The 18354-nt window shown below is 52.5% G+C and overlaps 1 protein-coding gene across 4 annotated transcripts in view; it reads left to right on the top strand.

Moving 5' to 3' along the window:
* SEPTIN5 (septin 5) overlaps window positions 1-18354 on the top strand; it is a 42089-nt gene that overhangs the window by 17373 nt on the left and 6362 nt on the right. Inside the window, exons 1-8 of one of the 4 annotated variants that reach the window (XM_036393156.2) lie at window positions 2828-2891; window positions 14075-14171; window positions 14691-14777; window positions 15344-15467; window positions 15571-15705; window positions 16381-16498; window positions 16812-16913; window positions 17782-17878. In XM_036393156.2, the coding sequence (XP_036249049.1) occupies window positions 2877-2891; window positions 14075-14171; window positions 14691-14777; window positions 15344-15467; window positions 15571-15705; window positions 16381-16498; window positions 16812-16913; window positions 17782-17878 (775 nt within the window). In that variant the 5' untranslated portion in view covers window positions 2828-2876. Of the gene's footprint in view, window positions 1-2827; window positions 2892-9418; window positions 9685-9721; window positions 9816-14074; window positions 14172-14690; window positions 14778-15343; window positions 15468-15570; window positions 15706-16380; window positions 16499-16811; window positions 16914-17781; window positions 17879-18354 lie in introns of those variants that run through there. The other 3 variants (XM_036393153.2, XM_036393154.2, XM_036393155.2) reach the window with 3 other exon arrangements.

Raw genomic sequence — 18354 nt, 5'->3', positions numbered from 1 at the left:
CTGTTTTTGCGAGTTCACCACAGGCAACAGATCTTCCAAAGGGAAAGAATCTCTGAAGGGAATTGCAGGTCCCACGGGCAGGCTGAGAGGAGCATAATGTCTCTTCTGGCTCTGAAAAAAAGTGTGCTCAGAGAGGAAGTAGCAAGCACAGGAAAAGGGTAGTTTCCGAATACAAACTGTCAAGAATTAAGCAATCTGTTTTATAGTATGAAACCTCTTGTTGAGAAAGAAGACTGTTTTCCCTCCCAAGCAGGTGTGACTGGTAAAGCAAGGTGGCAAAGGCCTCCCAAAGTTCAGCTGCCAGACAGGACTAATACTTCTATAGCCCTCTCCACACAGGGTGTCCCCAGTTTTTATCCCTTTGTTCCTGCTGCCTTTTTTGGAAGCTGCCTAGACTCTCCCATGGTACCTGCTGCCATTTTCATCCCTACTCTGTGCTTTTGTGTTGCACAGCCATCACTAGCACATTTTGCTCTTTTCTCGGGCTGGGTATGTGGTTTGCCCAAGCAGCATGTATATAAAAATGAATGCATGGAAAAGGTGTCTAGGTAAAGATTTCTTTGCATTAGCATAATTTCTGCAGGACCCTGATATAGAAAAAAACAGGGCCTGGTAGCTGTTTATTTAGAGATGTTGGCTTATCAGTGGCAGATTCCTTCTGGCTTTAAGAGGGCAGGCCAAGAGGTGTGTGAACAGTTTTATCAACCCCTCCTCTGCTGTGGTGCCATGCAGAGCAATAATTTGGCATGGGAGCACTTGCGAGCAAGTCCTCTGTGCCTTCAGGGAAGTGGCCTGTAGGTGGATTAATGATGGAGCTTGGTCACAAAATCAAAGGGAAGGGCTGCAGTGCCTCCCAGATGTTCACTTTGCAGAAGGAAGGTATTAGGTCACTGAGGAGGGTGAATTCAGCCCCTGTCCCAGCTGGCTGGCTGTTCACTCCCTGTGTGCCCAGGAGAGCAAACCCTCTCTAGAGTCCTTTGCTGTGTAGCTGCTCCTGTGAGCCAGCACATAAATGGAAACAGATGGCTCCATCTCAGTGGTTAGCAGGAATCTCTCACTGCTGCAAAACTGCTAATGAACTCTAGGGCTGGACTGAAGCACACAAGGCTGCTGTGCTGGTGGGCTGTGCTGGGCTCCTGGCTCTGTGCTGGGTGCCTGTTACTGCCCCCCTGTCACAAGAGCACCAAGGTTGCTGAGCTGACCCCCTAGCCTGGCAAACTGTGCTATGTCCTGCAGCAGCCTCAGGCAGGGTGTTCATCTGGGTACTGCAGAGCCACCAGGACCTGTCAGTGTCCACCAGTCTTGGTAAATGATCTTTGTGGTCTATCCTTACTGTGGGCTCCAGATCTTGCAATTCACACCTGTATTGTGGAAGGGCATGGGGAGCCCTTTAGTATCTGACACAATCCCTGCTGAGACTCTGAGCCAGACACTTCTTCATCTGAGGTTCTTTGCTCTGTTTCACTACAAACTCAGACTAACTTGTCTTATTTTTGCCCTACTGGTCAACATTTCCCTGATAAGGAGAAGCAACATTCAGCAGTTACTGCCTATTACTCTTAAGCTTAGAAGAAACTTATTTAAATTCCCTTTGACAGCACAGTTTGATTTAGATGTTCAGTGACTTGAAGTTTTCTCCCATCATCACATAAAATGTGACTCTCCAGTCACACTGCAGGGCACAGGGAAGCAGTGAGTTGTGCAGCAAAGGTGTAACCAGGCTTGGTGTTTGCTGGAGCAAGTAGGTGATTGAGAAGGGGAGAGAAAGGTGTTGGAAAGCATTTATTGACTCAGTTTTTGATTATTCTGACAGCTGCCCCCCAGGCACAGCCTCAGTGTCTGTGCTGGCAGGGTACAAGGAGCCAATGTCAATGCTGGATGGCTGCAAAACCACAGGCAAATCCTGGTCCCCAGCTGCCTTTCTGCCCTTACCTTTTCTTCTTCATTCATGCAGCAAACTGCCAGACTCTGTATCTGCCTGGGTGGTGCCACAGCTGTGCTGGGACCTCCTTGGGCAGCCAGGGCTGTGATGCCAGTTGGGAGCACCATGATCCAGCGTGGGCACCGGTGTGTGCCAGGCCCTGGCAAGCCCAGCCAGGCTGCAAATGGTGCAAGAGGCACCGACTGTTCCATGGCTGCAGTGCCTCAGCCTCGTGGCCTGCGAGCCTGGCACAGCTGGGTAACGCTGCATCCAGCTCTTGGTGGGCAGCCAGCAGTGGGCTGGCATGGATCACAGGGGAGGGAGGCAGCTGCAAGATCCTGGAATCTTCTGAAAGGCATTTCAAAGCTCCTTGCATGGAGCAGGCAGCAGTTTGGTTTTTACAGCCACATGCAGAATAGAAGCTACCAAGCCCAGGCAGTGATGTGGAGCTGCTGGAAATTTTGCACTGGAGGGCTGTAAGCTCCATGCTCTGCATGGATTCAGGACATTGCCCATGGAGAACACAGGATGTCACAGGGTACAAGAGGACAGAATTGACAGATTGTCTCTGAAAGCTTCAGTCTGTACATCTCCTGTGAGGGGGAAACTGTGGGAAAGTTGTGGACCCTAGCAGGATAAATTCTCTCTGTCAGGTGGAACTCATGTGTCTGTGCATCTCTGCAGGTCCTGGGGGTGCTTGTGCAACCATCAGGGCTTGAGGTATCAGTACTGCTTCCCAGAAAGCCACTTCTTAGTGGCAGGGGAGGACAGCCAATCTTGTATGCTCAGTGAAGATCTCTTTGGATGCTTCATCTGGGCACACAATCCTCTCCTTCTCTGGGAGCTCTGAGATACAGCTCTGTGTTAAATTACCCCAATTTCAACATTGCTCCATCTCTTCCTCAGGTTTCCTGCAGGAGGGTGTTATGATCTTTTTCTGAGAGCATCTCACACCATGGCTGAGAACCAGGTACGCTTCTTTAGGCCCTGCCCAAAAGGAGTGTTTGGCACCACTGCTCATAAATGGAGCTGTGCTGCAACCCCAGTCCAGCTGATTGCATATTCCTGCTGATTAGCTAATTGCTTCCAATTGCCAACAACATCACAGTCATTGAATTCACAATGTGATTCTGTGATTTCTGTGTCACCTGGGGAAAAGGGGCAGGGTGCAGCTATGGGAGGGAAGGCTGTGTTCGCCAGGCTGAAAAGGACAAATGCTACTGCAATGAAGCACTCCAATCATCATGCAGCTCATTCTGCTGTTCATACTGAACCAAGAACAACATCCTGGGGAGGAAGGGAGCAAAATTTCCTTCTGACTAATGCTGCTGGATTGTGCAGGGCTGCGGGGGAATTGCCAGCCAGAGAAACCATCAGGAGGGGAAAGGAAATGGAAAGGGAATCTAATTATCCATCTGCAAAGACAGATGCTAGTCCTGACACAGGGCCCAGCCCTGGGCAGGCTGATGTGGGCAGTGACGTTTGCAGACTGTTTTTATGGTGGGGCTGGGAAACAGACTCCTGGGGGACCCCTGTGGGATAGCAGATGGTCCAGCACACATCCCAGAGAGCTGGGGCAGACTGGAAGGCACACAGCTGCTTCCTCCAGGAACACTGGCCCATGCTGGGCTCTGAGGGACAGCCCTTCACAGCCAGGTACAGCTGTGTTGTGTGGAGATGGAGGTGGAGCAAGGCAGAGCCGTGCTGGTGCAAAGGGAGGAGGGTGAGTGCATGGCTCCCTCTCAGCAGGCTCATCTCCGTCAGGTGGGCTGGGGCCGCAAGCCCCGGGGTGAGGGTGGGAAGGAAGGGGAAGGTCCCTGTGTGCCTCTGCTGCCTCAAGGTGCACAAGGACTCTGCTTCATGTTACTGCGTGTGCAGAGGCAGCTGACAGCAGGGAGGGAGGGTGTGTGGCTGGAGCCTGGGTGTCTGAGTCCTTCATTAGGGACCTGCAGGAGACCCCCCCCCTAGAAAGGAGAAGGTGCCTCTACCTCTTTGTTCTGTGCAGCTTTTCGGGGTTATTGCTCACACAGTCTGAGGCCAGCTTTTGTCTCCTTGGGTGCCTCCCAGAACTGAAATTTGCTATAGAGAGCTGACTTTTCCCGCTTAATTAATGGAATTAAAAATTATTTGGTGAGCTGAGTGGGCTTATTCTCCTCTCTTGTGGGCATCAGCTACTCCTAAAGTTATGTTAATTGTAGGTGGAAATAAGGTTGAGAATTCTTCCAGGACAGTTGGCTTTCATTCTCCCAATAACGTTTTTGGGAGTCTGCTGGGAGGACAGCAGGGTTAAGAAAGATCTCCTTGCAGACCTGGGAGTATCCATGAGATGGGTGAACTAGGAATGAATCAGGAGAATTTCTGCTTGAGTGGAGCATCTTTGTTGTCCACTACCTTGCTCTCCATGGTCTGTGCCCAGTGTGCTGTTTCCACGTGTGGTGCCCCAGCCTGGACTGTCTTCCCCTGTGATGCCCTTGGATTATCTCCTGCTGGACCAGGCATAGGTGTCTCACAATGCTCCTCTCCAGTTCAGGATTCAGCCTCTTTGGTAGACAGGCCTGATCCTGCATCCCTTACTCACGTGAGCAGTCGTCTCTATTGCAAAGGGACTACTCGGTGAGTAAGGATCGCAGGATTGGGACCACTACCTGTAACTTAAACTGCACCTTCTGTAGGATCCTGTCCCCACCCTTTTCCTATTCATGTATGTTAACATGCACCAAGAACTTCCAAAACTGATGTTCTTGTCATTTGGATGGAGAACCTGAGAGCTGGAAGAAGCAGTGCCTTTCCATTGCAGAGGATAAGTCACCATTCTTTTCCATCCTCTTCACCAAACTGCTCTCAGCCCAGCCAGCTTTTGTGCCCCAGAGGAATGTGTACCTGTTTGTCTCCCAAACACTGTTGTTCCTGGCTTCCCAGGGCTGGCAGGGTTCTGCTCTACCTCTCCCTGGTTTTCCCAGCTGTAGCTTTGAGAGGCCGGGCGTCTATTTAAGTCTGATCTGTGCTGCAGAGCTGGAGGGTGAATCGGAGGGAGAGATGAGCAGCAGTAGTGCCGAGACTGCCGCAGACCTTCTTGCACCACCCGGTTTCTCCTTCTGTCTTAGCAGACTAAATTTGGAAACCTCTGTCCTGTGCTAAGGAATATGTTCGAAATCGGAGGAAGCAGCGAGGGTGGCAGGTTTGCCCTGTACGTCGATTTCCGTGTGGCCCTGGCCAGGGAAGCCGCCGGGGCTCTCCCCGCTCGGACCCGGCCCTTGCGTGCCCCGGCTTCTCCCTCGCGCGGAGCGCTCCGGTACCGCAGCGCGGCTCCTCCCGCGGACAGGAGCGGGCAGCGACCGAGGGGCTGCGGGGACACATCCGGGCAGCGACCGAGGGGCTGACATCCAGCCAGCTCCACGTCTGCCCAGTTTGTTTTATCGTGCAGATTATCCTAAATGAGGAGCTGGGTGCGAGAAGCTCTGTGAACTCGCTCCAGAGCAAGTCACGGGTTTAAACAAACAGGAGGCAAATTACGGTCGTGGCTCCTTTTTAAGAGCTGGAAGTGGAGGCATGGCATGAGTCACACAGTGCTTCTTGGGAAGCACGAGGCACTTCAAGAGGAAGCAGGGAGCATAAATACCTTTGAAATAGAATTTGATACATTTCTGGAGGGATTATGTGCCAAAGCAGCAGTGATCCTTGAGCGGAAATTAAAAGTTTGACCTGTGGGATAGGTAAAAGAAAACATGAGATCTGGCTGCTGTGCAGATTATGCTGGTGGCACTGAACATACAGAGGATTAATCCTGTGCTTTGGGATTTCTGCAATTCTTGTCTGGTATCTTGCTTTTTGCTGATCATCACAGCATGAAACCTGGCTAAAGAGTCAGGGCTCTGATGCTCCCAGAAGCCACTTAGATGGAGCCTTGCTTGCAAGTTTGAAGTTAAATTATTCATCAGCGTTTAGATCAGCAAGGCTTTTTTCCCTTGGATCAGGTCAGCAGGAGCCTCAGGGTGAGTGTGCAGCTCTGCTGGTGATGGAGCAGCAGAGTTCAGACCTTGCAATACCCATGAGATTCATCTGTCTGAAGTCAGCACTGATGCTCACTATAGTGGGAGAGGAGGCAGCAGGAGAATAAGGTGGTAACTGAGCCCTGGAGGTTCCCAGCTATGCACCTGCATGGAGGATATTGGCTGTACCTCATCCTCCATTGCCCTGGTCCAAGCTGGGAATGGGTTTGCTGCTTGCTGCTGCTCCTGTTCAGCTTGAGCAAACAGCTTCTCTGGAACTGCCCTTCCCTTCGTCCTAGAAAACAGCCAGAGAGAAAACTTCCCTTCTGTGGGGAATACTGAAAATAGCTTAGATGTTTCAGAGGAAGACACATAAATGCTGTTATTACGTGACTGTGTGACCCTGCCAAGCCATAGATAAGCAGTTTCACCACTCTTCCATGCAGGCCAGGCTGGCTGGATGCATCCCTGGTGGGACCCTGTTGCCTGCTCTGTGCTGCTCAAGAGCATCTGTCTGGATCAGGCTGAAGATTTTTCCTTCCATGATATGCTCCAAGGATGGAGCCTGAGCACTGCAGTCCCTAAGCCACAGCACCTCTGCCAGGAAACAGCTCCCCTGCAGGTGGAGGACTTCTCTGCTGTCACAGTTTGACAAAGAGCTGGTCTGTGAGGTGGGAAGGACTTGGTGCACCCCAAGTCTGTGTTGCCCTTGCTGACTGTTTGGCAGGTTGGGGCTGGGCAGATTGGGGTTGTCTGCTCTGACATTCAGAAACCTGGATCCTGCAGCCAGTTTGACCCCCAAGCTGCTGCCTGGAGAGGAGCTTAGAGGTGCCAGTGGAAGAAAACACTTTGGATTTGCTCTAGGTCTTGGAAATGCCAAGCTTTTCCCTGCTGAGCTCTGCTGCATGCTTCACAAGATGTCCTCTGTCTTTTTTCTTTTAAGGATTATGTACATCAGATTTCTTGTTGGAGGAGCAGGCCAGGAATTGCACTGGGCATTTCTAGGGGCTGTATGGAAAGAGGATTGTGATCAGAAAGGACAGGGGCAAAACAAGATTGGCTTGGCTCTCTTAGGGAAGTTTGGACACAGATCAGCCTGAGCCAACAGCTCTGGGTGTGTCACACGGCACATCTGAGGGACACAAAGGAGTCTGTCATTTATGGTTTGGTGACTCTGAGGATGCCAGATGAGCATCTCTCCTGTCTCTGGGACAGACAGGAGAGGCTGAGAGCAGTTGAATGTCCTTCAGCATTTTGGAAACCATAGCATTGGCCACTCAGTCTTAAGATGGTCTCTGTAGCCAAGACCTACTCTTCTGTTTCTTTTCCTGATCTGTTCTCTGAGTTGTCAGGCATGGCCTTCTGACTGGAATTCCTCCCTGGCTGCCAGTGCTGAGAGCCTGTATGATGTGTGAGAGCTCAAGGCACTCAGGAGACAGTCGTTCCTTGTTCCTCTCTGCACTGTCAGCACAGCTCCTGGGGCCATGAACAACACTGTGGTTTCGTCACAACCAAATAATTCTTGACTTCATCTGTGATCCCAGCCCAAAAGAATGTTCTGATTTGGTGCAGTGGGCTGGTGGGGACACAGCATGTCTCCATGTGCCTTTGGAAGATGCTTGTGGTTGGTGGCCATGTGGCCTGTGGTACTCAGACAAGAGTTTTCCAAGCCATGAGAATTCATGGGAGTTGGAGAAGGTTTGCTTGCAGCTGTTGTGGTTTATGGTGTGGAAGGACTAGTGAAACCTCCTGTTATCTTAAGAAGGTTTGGATGCACCTTGGGTGTGCCACAAGCCATTGCTCTTGCTGCCCAGTGCAGGCAGTGTGGTGCTGTCACTGCTCCTCAGTCATGTGCCTGTTCCAGACCCTGGTGGAAGAGTGCCCCAGTCCTGGAAAATGAGGATTAGGTGAATCTAGGAGGAAGAAGAGGTGTTGTGAGCATGGCCTCACCTACCACTGGGCAAGGAGACCAATGCAGGGCTGTCAGCTCCCTGGGGAATGGAACAATGCAGCAGAGGGATGTGTTCTGAGCAGTGGCAATTCTTGCCACACCTGGATCTCAGTCCAGGCCTTCTGCTCGACGGCTACCCATGGAAACAACTGGGAACAAAACTCAGTGGTGTAATTAAGGATGCTGCTGGCAGAGTAGGGTGGTTTGGAGAAAGTTTTCATGCATGTGGTATGGCAGCTGTTGTATGGCAGAGGTTTTCCTGCTCTGGGAGTGTTTCCCAGTTCTCCTCCATTTGTTTTTATCAGCCTCTAGGACCTTGTGCCTTTGACTTCTGACATCACCCTCCATCAGCTTATAGGATGGCAGTGCAGATAAAACACTGGGGGGGGTTCCTCTCTTCTTTCACTGTGCACACTCACAGCTGCTCCCAGACTTGAGGCCACTGGACCTTATAGTGACTCAGTACCTTATAATAGACCCTGGTGTCAGCCAGACTTGGGGTACATGGTGGAGGCCCTGGGTTGTGGCCCAAGGTGACCAGGGCAGGCCTTGCTGGTCTGGCACTCTATGGAGTCACTGCTGGAGCCCTGCAGATCCCAGAGAAGCAGCAGGAGCTCTGGCTGAGAGTAAGGCAGGAGTATGGCTGCAGCCTGTGTCCTTCCCACTGGTGAGCAGAAAGCTGCTCAGGAACCCTGTGAGGCAAGGGACAGGTTCCTCCAGCACCACCAGTGCTGTCATCTCCTGTCACTTGATTATACATGCTGTGGTATTGTCACTTCATTATACAGGCTGTGGTATTAACCCCCCAGTTCCCAGAATGATGTGATTATATGAAATTAGGAGCTTTTGTCTGTTTAATATAAATTCCTGCTCAGTTTCTATGGCTGCACAGAAAAGCTGGAAGGCGTATTTTATAGGAAGGTTCAGAACCCAGATGTGAGATTTGAATAACTTTTTGGTGTGCTGGGCTGTTGTTGGGTTGGATTCATCTGCCTAATGAACACACAGATACTTCCTTATTCTGAAACATCTTCAGAGCTTGAATGGTTGCTGTAAGATCCAGAATGCATCAGCTGCTATTCCAGTTGGATTCAGAGATGAGGCTGCAATAGAGCCTGGACTATACAAGAGATGAGCCTGCACCACGTGAGGACAGAGCCACGTCAACCAGGACTGCGATCTGGGGGTTATGTTTGAACCCTGCTTTTTGGGGGCTTTGTGGACTCTTGAGACCCTCACCCACACAGCCAGAGGCAGCACTTTTTTGCTGAGAGCAGGTTTCCTCCAGCAAACCTTTGTCTGGGCTGCATCAGGCAGGGTATGTAAGAAATCCTGCAGCTGAATAGGCCCATCTGTCACACGGAGTCAGAGTGATGGCAGGGACAGCATCCGGTACGTGCGCAGCCTCTCCGCGGGACACTGGCGGGGCAGAGACGTCGCCTCTGGCCTGCGGCCGCGGTGGCCTTTGTCCTGTCCTCGCTGGCAGGCTCCTCCCGCGGCACAGGCGGAGGCAGGAAATCCCGGGCAGCTGCCTGGGAGCCTCCTCGCCTTCCTCGCCTCTCCTCGGCTCTCCTCCTCGGCACCGAGGCGAGCCGAGCCAGCCCTGCGTGTGTGTGCACGCGTAGGCGGGGGGGCTGCCGCATGGATTTAGCGAAGGCTGGGAAGGAACACATGGGTTGGGGTTTTTTCCCTTGGCCCGCCGTGGCTGTCCGTCCGTCCTGCCAGCCGCGGTTATGGATTCGATCATTATTCAGGAGCGGTTAGTGGAGCGGCTGCTGTCTCCCCGCACGCAGGCACAGCGAAGCCACCCGGGCAAGCTGAAGGTACAGGGATGTATTTATAGCACTGCGCGATCCGGGGAGCAGCGGGGACAGGAGGGGGGAGGATGGTGCCCGAGAAGACGCGCGCAGCACAAGATGAGACCTCTGAGGAGCAGAGGAGCGGGAAGCCGCCGGTAAGGGAGGGACGGCGGGCACAGAAAGGAGGGGAGCGGGGCCGAGGGGCCGCGGGGAGATGCGCGGCGCTTTTGTGCGGTCATCGATGCAGTGATTCCCTGCCTGAATGGCGTGTGCGTGCATGGGGAGGCTCAGGGCAGCAGCGCTATGTATGCCCACACGCACTCCGATTTGTATTAATTAACAGTGTTAATGCTGTGCTTTGCTGGCCGCGTTCTTTCTCTTCAGCGAATGCTGGTGGCCGAGTGGTTTTGCCGATTCTCCTGTGCTCAGCCCCAGGCCCGAGGAGCAGATGTCCGTGGCAGATGCCTCGGGGGCTGTTTGTGTTGTGAATTTATGCAGCTTTCTGCAATGAAAGGAAGCAAATGTTCTGCCTCTCCTCCCGGGCTGGGCTGTGCTGGTCCGTGCAGACGCGGATGTGGCGGCCGTGCCTGGCCGGAGGGGACAGGCTGGAGGAAGGGCTGCCTGGGAGGGAGCTGGATGGCTTGTGCTGAAGGCTGTGACACCGAGAGGGCCCCTTCCCCCTGAGGAGGCAGAGGCACCAGGGTCCTAGCACAGCTCCGTCATTTCTGCTCCAGACCTTGACACGGATCATTCTTCAAATTTGCTGTGGTCCCATGATGTTTAATTTTAGCCCTTTTGAATATACCCAGCAAGGCCCCTTTTATCCCCAGGCTGAATGAAGTCACGTGAGATCTGGGTTGGCTAAAACGGCACATCCAGCAGAGAGGTGAGGGAAGGACAGCAGTGATGGAGGCTGTACTCTGCCTGGGAGGTGCAGACAGCCCTGTGAACGCCTCAGTACCAGGACAGCTTCTCCTCTGTGCAACACATCCTGAGGGTTTCTACGCCTCCAGCATGAACAGGGCTTGAGCCCACCCAGGGCTTTGTTGCTTGGCTTGAACTCCCAGGGAGAGCACTGGCTGCCAGGGGAGCCCTGGCCACCTCGGCCGGGTGTTAGAGGATGTGAGGATGTGACATGTTGCTGTAATGTCTGGTGAACCAGCAAGCAGGTGCCAAGGGAGAGTTTTTCTTGGCCTCGGAGTGCTTTGGTTTGTGATAGGGTCCCAAAGATTGGCCACAGCTCTTCGTGGCCTCTGTGGTGGTGTGGGGCACGTTCCCAGGCACGTGGTTGCAGGATGCCAGTGGGAACAAAGGCAGCAGCGTGGAGCAGGCAGTGGGAGAGGGGCTCCTTGTGCCAGAGTGTTGCTGGCTTGGCTGGCCAAGGCCCTTTCCTGACAGCTGGAGCTGGCAAGGGAAGTGCAGTGCAGGAACCAGCTGTCCTGGCTTTTGTCAGCTTGATGGGACCTGGCTTGTGAGGGTCAAGAGCACAAGACTGTGTTGCATTTAGGAACTCCCTCTATCCAAGCCTCTCATCTAACTAATGGATTTTAGCTTTTCATAACCCAGAAAGCCCCCTGTCTCTGGCAGTAGCCCTCCCAGCCTCTCCACCCCATGCATGCTTGCTCTGCAGGTAGTACCTGGAGGGGGTGAGTGGTGTAGTACTTTGAGCAAGGCACACACCAGGCTCAGGAGGCTACTTGGGCTCCTTTAAGTGCCATATTGATGCTGCCATGCTGGCAGAGGTGGTGATACATCCATCTGACCAGCCATGGACACACTGCAGAACCACAAGTAAAGGCTGGTGCAGAGACCACGCTGCTGCTCCTGAGAGAGGGCTGTTACAAGAAGGGGATCCCTCCTCACAACTCACTTTGGGTCTCTTGCCTTCACTCTTGACAGGGCTCTGCAGTGTGTCCATGGCTGGTCAGAGGGAGACATGGCTGGGGACAGGGTTTTTCCCCTCACAGGTGTGGCTGCCTCCCATAGTGAGGAAAGCTCTTCTGTTGGTATTGCACTCAGCACTGACCTTCCCTTTTGTAAGGGAAATGACTACATGAGTCATGGGTAAAGGGCAGTGTCCTGCACCAGCTGGGATTTGCTCATTTTGAATATCATAATTCCACGGAGCTATAGGGAGGCAACCAGAGGTACAGCAAATCCATGCTCCCTTTGTTGGGCTGAACAGAAATGAGAGATCAGGTTCAGCCAGTTACACCTGGCAGAAGTAAGTGGAGTTGCACCAGAGCACAGCTCCCCAGTGTCTCCATTGTCAGCCCTTAGTCATCTAGGTTAAAACCCAAGCAAAACAAGAGAAACACACCCCAAGCTTCAGCCATGGTTTCATCAGCACATTACTAGTACTATTTCACATGTCAGATCACTGGAGAGAGCAGGTGATTGTTGTCTTTCCAAAGTCTGGTAAAGATCAGGGCAGGAGAAGCACAAAAGGGAAGTATGTTGTATGTTTGTGGTGCTTGCTGGGAAACACTGGACCTTTTACTGTGAGGAGCTGGCTGTTACGTGTCCGCTTTGGCTGTGCTCATGGATGTGTTTGACCAGGAAGTGAAGCAGCTGGGAGACAGCTCTGGTGCTCAGACAGAGGCTGGAAGCAGAATCTTCTTCCTTGTTTTTGTGACCTTGCCATTATCACGTTTCTCTCTCTGCTTTGCACACCTCATTGCCCTTTGCTGAGCCCTCTGGGTGGCGGTTTGTGATGTCCCCCAGGCAGGCATTGCTCTGCTGCATGCAGCTCATCAGAGCTGCCATCACTCATCACCCGGGGTCCTGCTGCTGCTCTGGATGTCACTGCCTCTTAGATCAGCCATTACAGCTGCAGTGGAGCACTTTGGGTGCTCTCTAATTCTCCCCATTTCTTTAATTTAGTTTTCTCTGTCCTTTCCTGCCTTCTGGACTGTGGGGTGGTGAAACAACATTGCTTCAGCTATGGGAGGTGAGGGAGATCAGAACCCACAATCACTCAGGGCTAAAATGACCAAGTTTCAGATCCAAACCAAACCTCAATTGCTGGAAGGCAGTGACAATGCTAAAGGACAGAGTCCTTGGGCCACCATGGCCATCAGCCACATCTGTTCCATTTCAGTGGGCAGCTCCAGAGCAGCCATAAATTGGGAGGAGGAGACTCTCTCTTCCCTGATCAGTGTCCCCAGTGGAACTTTGCAGTCTGTCAGACTGAGGATGCCCAGGGATTCTCACACAGGTGGACATGCAGCTGTAGAGAGCTGCTTGGGAATGACGTTGCCCACCTGCAGTGTGGAAGTAGGTGCAAGTCAGCATTGCCCTAAGCTTGGCACAAAATGTGTATCATATTTTGTATTTCTTTGAGTGTGTTGCTCAGGAATGGAGATAGTTAAACTTATGAACAGAGGTGCTCCCTGCTGTGCCTGGAGAATGGGTGAGGACAGTTATGTCTTTGAAGGCATCCATGGAGTAGGAGCTAGGGCCAGTTTTGAGGAACTCCTGGCTCCTTGGATGTGTCTGTGGTGTGAATACCAGTGGTATGATTATATTCAGTGAAATGCAGAGTCTATGGTGTCTCTAGCTCAGGCATTTGTGAATGGCTTAGTGTGCTTGTACAGAGCATGTGCTATGCTTGTGAGGTGCCTGTGGATTTTGTGCTGTGAGGGAGCACTCAGTGACAAGGGGCTCTGTCTTGGGGGTGGTTGGGTGGTAGGTAACACTCCAGTAATACTAAAAGTAATATCCTCACCAAAATCATCTTAGTTCTATTATCAATATTTCCACATCCTTCCACTTCCCATGCTCCTTGAACTTTGGTCTTCAGAAATAACACAAGAGATTACTCAGGATTTCCTCTTATTCAGCCAGGAGTGGCTGTGACACAGCAAGAAATAATCCTCTCTCAGGTCAAGCAGAAGCTGAGCCACTGTACCTTCCTCTAGACAAGGCTCAGGACTGTGCAAGCCCCAGGGTGCTAATTACAGAGCTCTCCATCATGTAGCACACGTGCCTCTGGAGAGAGGGATGTGGAAATGACCTGGGGAGAAGTGGCATTTGGTGACCCTGCTGTGAACGGAGCCTGTGACTGTGCAGATGAAGCTGAGTTAGGAAGGCTGTCTGTCAGCTCTCTGGTGGGAATGGTGGGATGTGCTTTTTCCCTTGTGCTCTCTGTGCTGGGAAGCTGCTGGGAGAGCAGCCAAGCAGGGCTGTGCCTGGGACATGTCCCTTTGTGCCCACCTGTGGGAAGGGCCAAGTCCCTAAGCCCAGAGGAGGTGTGTGCCTTGCCCTGCGCTGCTGGCAGGACAGGGACCCACCTCTCCTCCAGCCCTTGGCTCTGCCCCAGGGGCTTTTTGAGTCCCACTCCCTGTCACTGTGTGAGGCTCAGGGAGAAGGGGTGGCACACTCTGACCTGCTGCCATCCACCTCTGCCCCACAGGACCATGAGAAGCAGTACGTGGGCTTTGCCACTCTGCCCAACCAGGTGCACCGGAAATCCGTGAAGAAGGGCTTCGACTTCACCCTCATGGTTGCAGGTGAGACTGCCCATGGATGGAGGTGGCTGGGCCACACAGTGGGGATGTGGGGGAAGCCAGCTCTCCTCACTTCCCTTAGGTGCTTCCATAGCACCTGGACCCTCCCCTCACTCTGTTCTGGTCCTTCTCTCAGGCCTTGCTTTGCTCCTCAGCCTGTTTCAGTTCCCCCAGGAGGAACAGGCCCCTCCTGACCCCTCATAACCCACTCGAGCAAGCTTTTCCTCCAACAGTGACTGCTCTGGGTGGTGAAGGCTCTGGGCTGAACAGGGAACAAGGGAAAGGAAGGAGAGGAAGAATGGGGAGCTGGGAGATCACATTTTTACAAGGATTGAGACATCTTGCAGCAAAAGTCTTTCCACTACTGGAAAAATGTAGTGCCAATAAACAGCTCCTGACAGCTTGTCTCTTTTGCTTCCTCTGGCTCAGGATTCAAAGCCTTGTTCAAAGTTTCATTTGTAAGTCAATTAGTGTGTCATGTTGCTTGCTTATTTCTCCTCCCCTTTGCGCTCTGTCAATTAGGAGAGTCGGGTCTGGGCAAATCCACGCTGGTGAATAGCCTGTTCCTGACAGACCTCTACAAAGACAGAAAGCTCCTCAATGCAGAGGGTAAGTTGGGGGCAAAGCAGGGTGAATGGGACTGTCCTAAGGACTGGCACTTTGGTTCCTTGCTCCAGCAGCAGCTACAAGCTTGGCTGGATCCCAGCCCTCTTGTTTGGCTTTGCTCTCCTTTGTGTTTGCTAAGGCACTAGAATTGAGCAAAAACAGTTTGGCTGTAGGGCTCTTCTGTCCTTTGAAGGGAAGATGAAACTGCAGAGCAGATGTTTGGGATGAGCTATTGGGGATGAGATGTTTGGGATGAGATATTGAGGTTTGTCTTTTGTTCTTGGATGCTGGAGTATGGTAAGGATTCCCCTTCCCCAGTGACTGGACAAAATGTTCAGAACAGCTGGGCTACAGGCACTTCAGAGCTTTTTGTATCTTCTTGGAGTCTGTCTGCCTGCTGCTGACCCCTGCAGTACCACCCTCCTGAGGCTCCTTAGAGCATGATCTGGGGTTTTTGAAACCTGTGTTACTCCCTGTGTTCAGTGGTAAAAGGGAGCTGGCTTGTCATGGGTGTAGTGGGGATCCCCAGCATTACTGTCTGGCTTTAACTCACATGCTCCTGTTCAAAGAGAGGATCAACCAGACAGTGGAGATCATCAAGCACACAGTGGACATTGAGGAGAAGGGTGTCAAGCTGAAGCTGACCATAGTGGACACACCAGGCTTTGGAGATGCTGTTAACAACACTGAGTGGTGAGCAGGGCACTGCTGCCTTCCTTTTAGTCCTTGACCTCACAGCATTAGGAGACAGGAGACACTACTGATGAATTTGTTTTGGTTGAATTGCCCTTCCCAGCTGGAAGCCCATCACTGACTACATTGACCAGCAGTTTGAGCAGTATTTCCGTGATGAGAGTGGCCTGAACCGGAAGAACATCCAGGACAACCGAGTGCATTGCTGCCTCTACTTCATCTCTCCCTTTGGGCACGGGTGAGAGCCCACACTCCAGGCCTGGGGGGTGACTCAGTGCAGAGGGAAGACCCTTGTGCCCCAGGATTGCCCTGTAGCAGCTTGTACACTGCCAGGGCTGTTTGCACAGGAAAGGAACTGTCTGGATGTTCTCCCTCTGCTAAGCATCACAGCACTCCCTTCCCCTCACTGGCAGGACAGACAGCCTGTGAACAGACAGAGCAGATTTCCCTCAGGCCTTACAACCTGATTTGAAAATCAGGAGAAATAATGCCATGCAGACTTGTATATTTCCATCTAGCTAAGCTGGACTGATATGTAGGAAAGGGAGTTTTAAGCTGCCTTTTGTCCCTGCTCCTTGCTGGCTCATGTGTCAGCCTAGCCTGGAGCAGCTGAAGGGGCTGTGTTGGCTGCCTGTGGTACAGGACAGCTGGAGGGAGACCCCAGGCTGTGGCCTGGGCAGTATTTGGCCTGCAAGGGAGCAGATACCCAGCCAGTGTCTGTATGAGACACTCAGCAGCTAAAATTGGAGAGAGCTTTCCTGGAGGTGCAGCCCCAGCTGAGGGCTGTCCCAGTGCTGCTGCAGGCTCTTGTGACAGTGCTGGCCTTTTCCCTTTGTGCTGGGTGGGTGAGAGAGGCTGGAGGGGGAGCTGCCCAGTGTGTCCTTGCTAACAGTGTCCCTCATCCCTGCTGCAGGCTGAGGCCTGTGGATGTTGAGTTCATGAAGGCTCTGCATGAGAAGGTGAACATTGTGCCCCTGATTGCCAAAGCCGACTGCCTGATCCCTTCCGAGATCCGGAAGCTGAAGGAGAGGGTGAGATGCTCCTTCTGTACAGGGTTATACCTGAAGTAGTGGCAGGGATGAGCTGAGGTGGGAGGGCAGATAGACATATATGTATTTATGTGTCTGTACAGCATGTTTGTGTGTATATACACACACACACACACACAGTATCTGCACATACAGCTGCAGCTGTGCCCTGCTCTCAGCAGAGAGGTTGACTGTAGAAGAAACATCAAATCCTTTTGCCATCTGTAGGCTATAGCAAACCATGGTAGCACAATAGAACAAACCCAGCATTTCTGTATTGTTCAGTTTTACTTCCTTTTGTTTTGCATGGACATAGATCCGGGAAGAGATCGACAAATTTGGCATTAAAGTATATCAGTTTCCTGAGTGTGACTCTGATGAAGATGAGGAATTCAAGCAGCAAGACAGAGAGCTGAAGGTAAGGAATCTGCTCAGCAGGGTCTGGGGAACCAGGCTCATGGATTGTGGGTCAGTCCAGAAGAAGCCAGAGCTGCCCTGCTTGTGCTGAAGGCCTGTGCTACTGCTACCCAGGGAACAGCCTTGGCTCATGTGGCAGATGGCCTGGAAAAGGTGCTGATGTCCTTGCTGGTGCCATGAAGTCAAGTGTGGCATGAACTCACAGCCCTTCTGCTCTCCCTCCAGGCAGTGTCAGTCTTTCCTCCATCTGGCCCAGCCTGTGTGTTTAATATGAAAGCTGGGTACAGCAGTTCTGAGCCCCTGTTTGTGGGTGATGCCATCAGCAAGGAGGAGAGATTTGTGAGTGATTAGACACCACTGTGGCACATTAGTTGCACTGGGGGACACAACATAGAGGCATATCTGGAGGCCCCAGCAGCCCACTCCTCACTGCCTCCCAAGCCTGTGTGTGCATGCACTATGGCCTTGTTTCTCCTGTCAGAGGGGGGCAATGGGCTTTGACTCCCTTCTGAGCAGAGAGGAGCACGGTCTGTACATTCCTGCTCTTGGCATTCATTGTCCCACTTGCTTGGTGTCCCAGCCTCTTTGCTCTGGCTTCCTTGTAGAGCTTCCCCTTAATGAAGGGATGCAGGCACCTGCAGACACAGCTTCCCTCAGGACAGCTGAGCTCAGGCTGGGAACTAGGCTGCCTGTAGATCCCAGTGCTTTCGGCTTTTCTCTGCAACTGGGTTGTGGCACCCTGCTCTGTGGCACATGTGGATGTCCTTTCCTACCAGCACCTTCCTCCTGCTGTTCTGCTGTGCCTGAGCTTGGCCCCTGGGGCAGGGATCCATGGGCTGAGCTGGGCTCAGCGGTGCCTCTCGTTCCAGGAGAGCGCTCCCTTCGCTGTCATCGGCAGCAACACCGTGGTGGAGGCCAAAGGCCAGCGGGTCCGGGGACGGCTCTACCCCTGGGGCATTGTGGAAGGTAAGCAGGGAGCCTGGGAGCACTGGGAGGAGGGGCAAGGACAGACAAGCATTCCAGCAGGGATGGCAGGGGAGAGCTGGGACTGTCTGTGCAACCTTTGGCACAAGATAGGGTAGAGACAGAGGCACTGGGACTGGCTCGGGAGGTCTGTGTTACTGGAAGTGTATCAGTAACCCTCCCATTGCAGACTGAGGAAGAGAGGCTCCACTGTGAATTAATGAATGCCTAAGATTTAATGTGCACTAGGACATGGCTTCTCATTAAGCAGGGCAGGCTGGGCATTGCCTGTTTATTTTCTGGGGTGAAGCTGTTGCCCTCAGCCAAACAATCAGAAAACCTCATGCACTCCCTCCTCTGCTGCTGCTCCTGTAAGTGCTGAAATTGCTGGGCTGGAGGCTGTGCTGATGCACAGTGTTTGTCTCCAACTTTCTTCCCTTCTAAAGGGAGAAATTTCATAAAGCTCTTAGGCAGAATAA

This window comes from Molothrus ater, chromosome 18 (assembly GCF_012460135.2).
Source record: "Molothrus ater isolate BHLD 08-10-18 breed brown headed cowbird chromosome 18, BPBGC_Mater_1.1, whole genome shotgun sequence".
NCBI classification, from domain to species: Eukaryota; Metazoa; Chordata; class Aves; order Passeriformes; family Icteridae; genus Molothrus; species Molothrus ater.
Note: the sequence above shows the minus strand (reverse complement) of the source record. Positions and strands in the feature narration are given on the sequence as shown.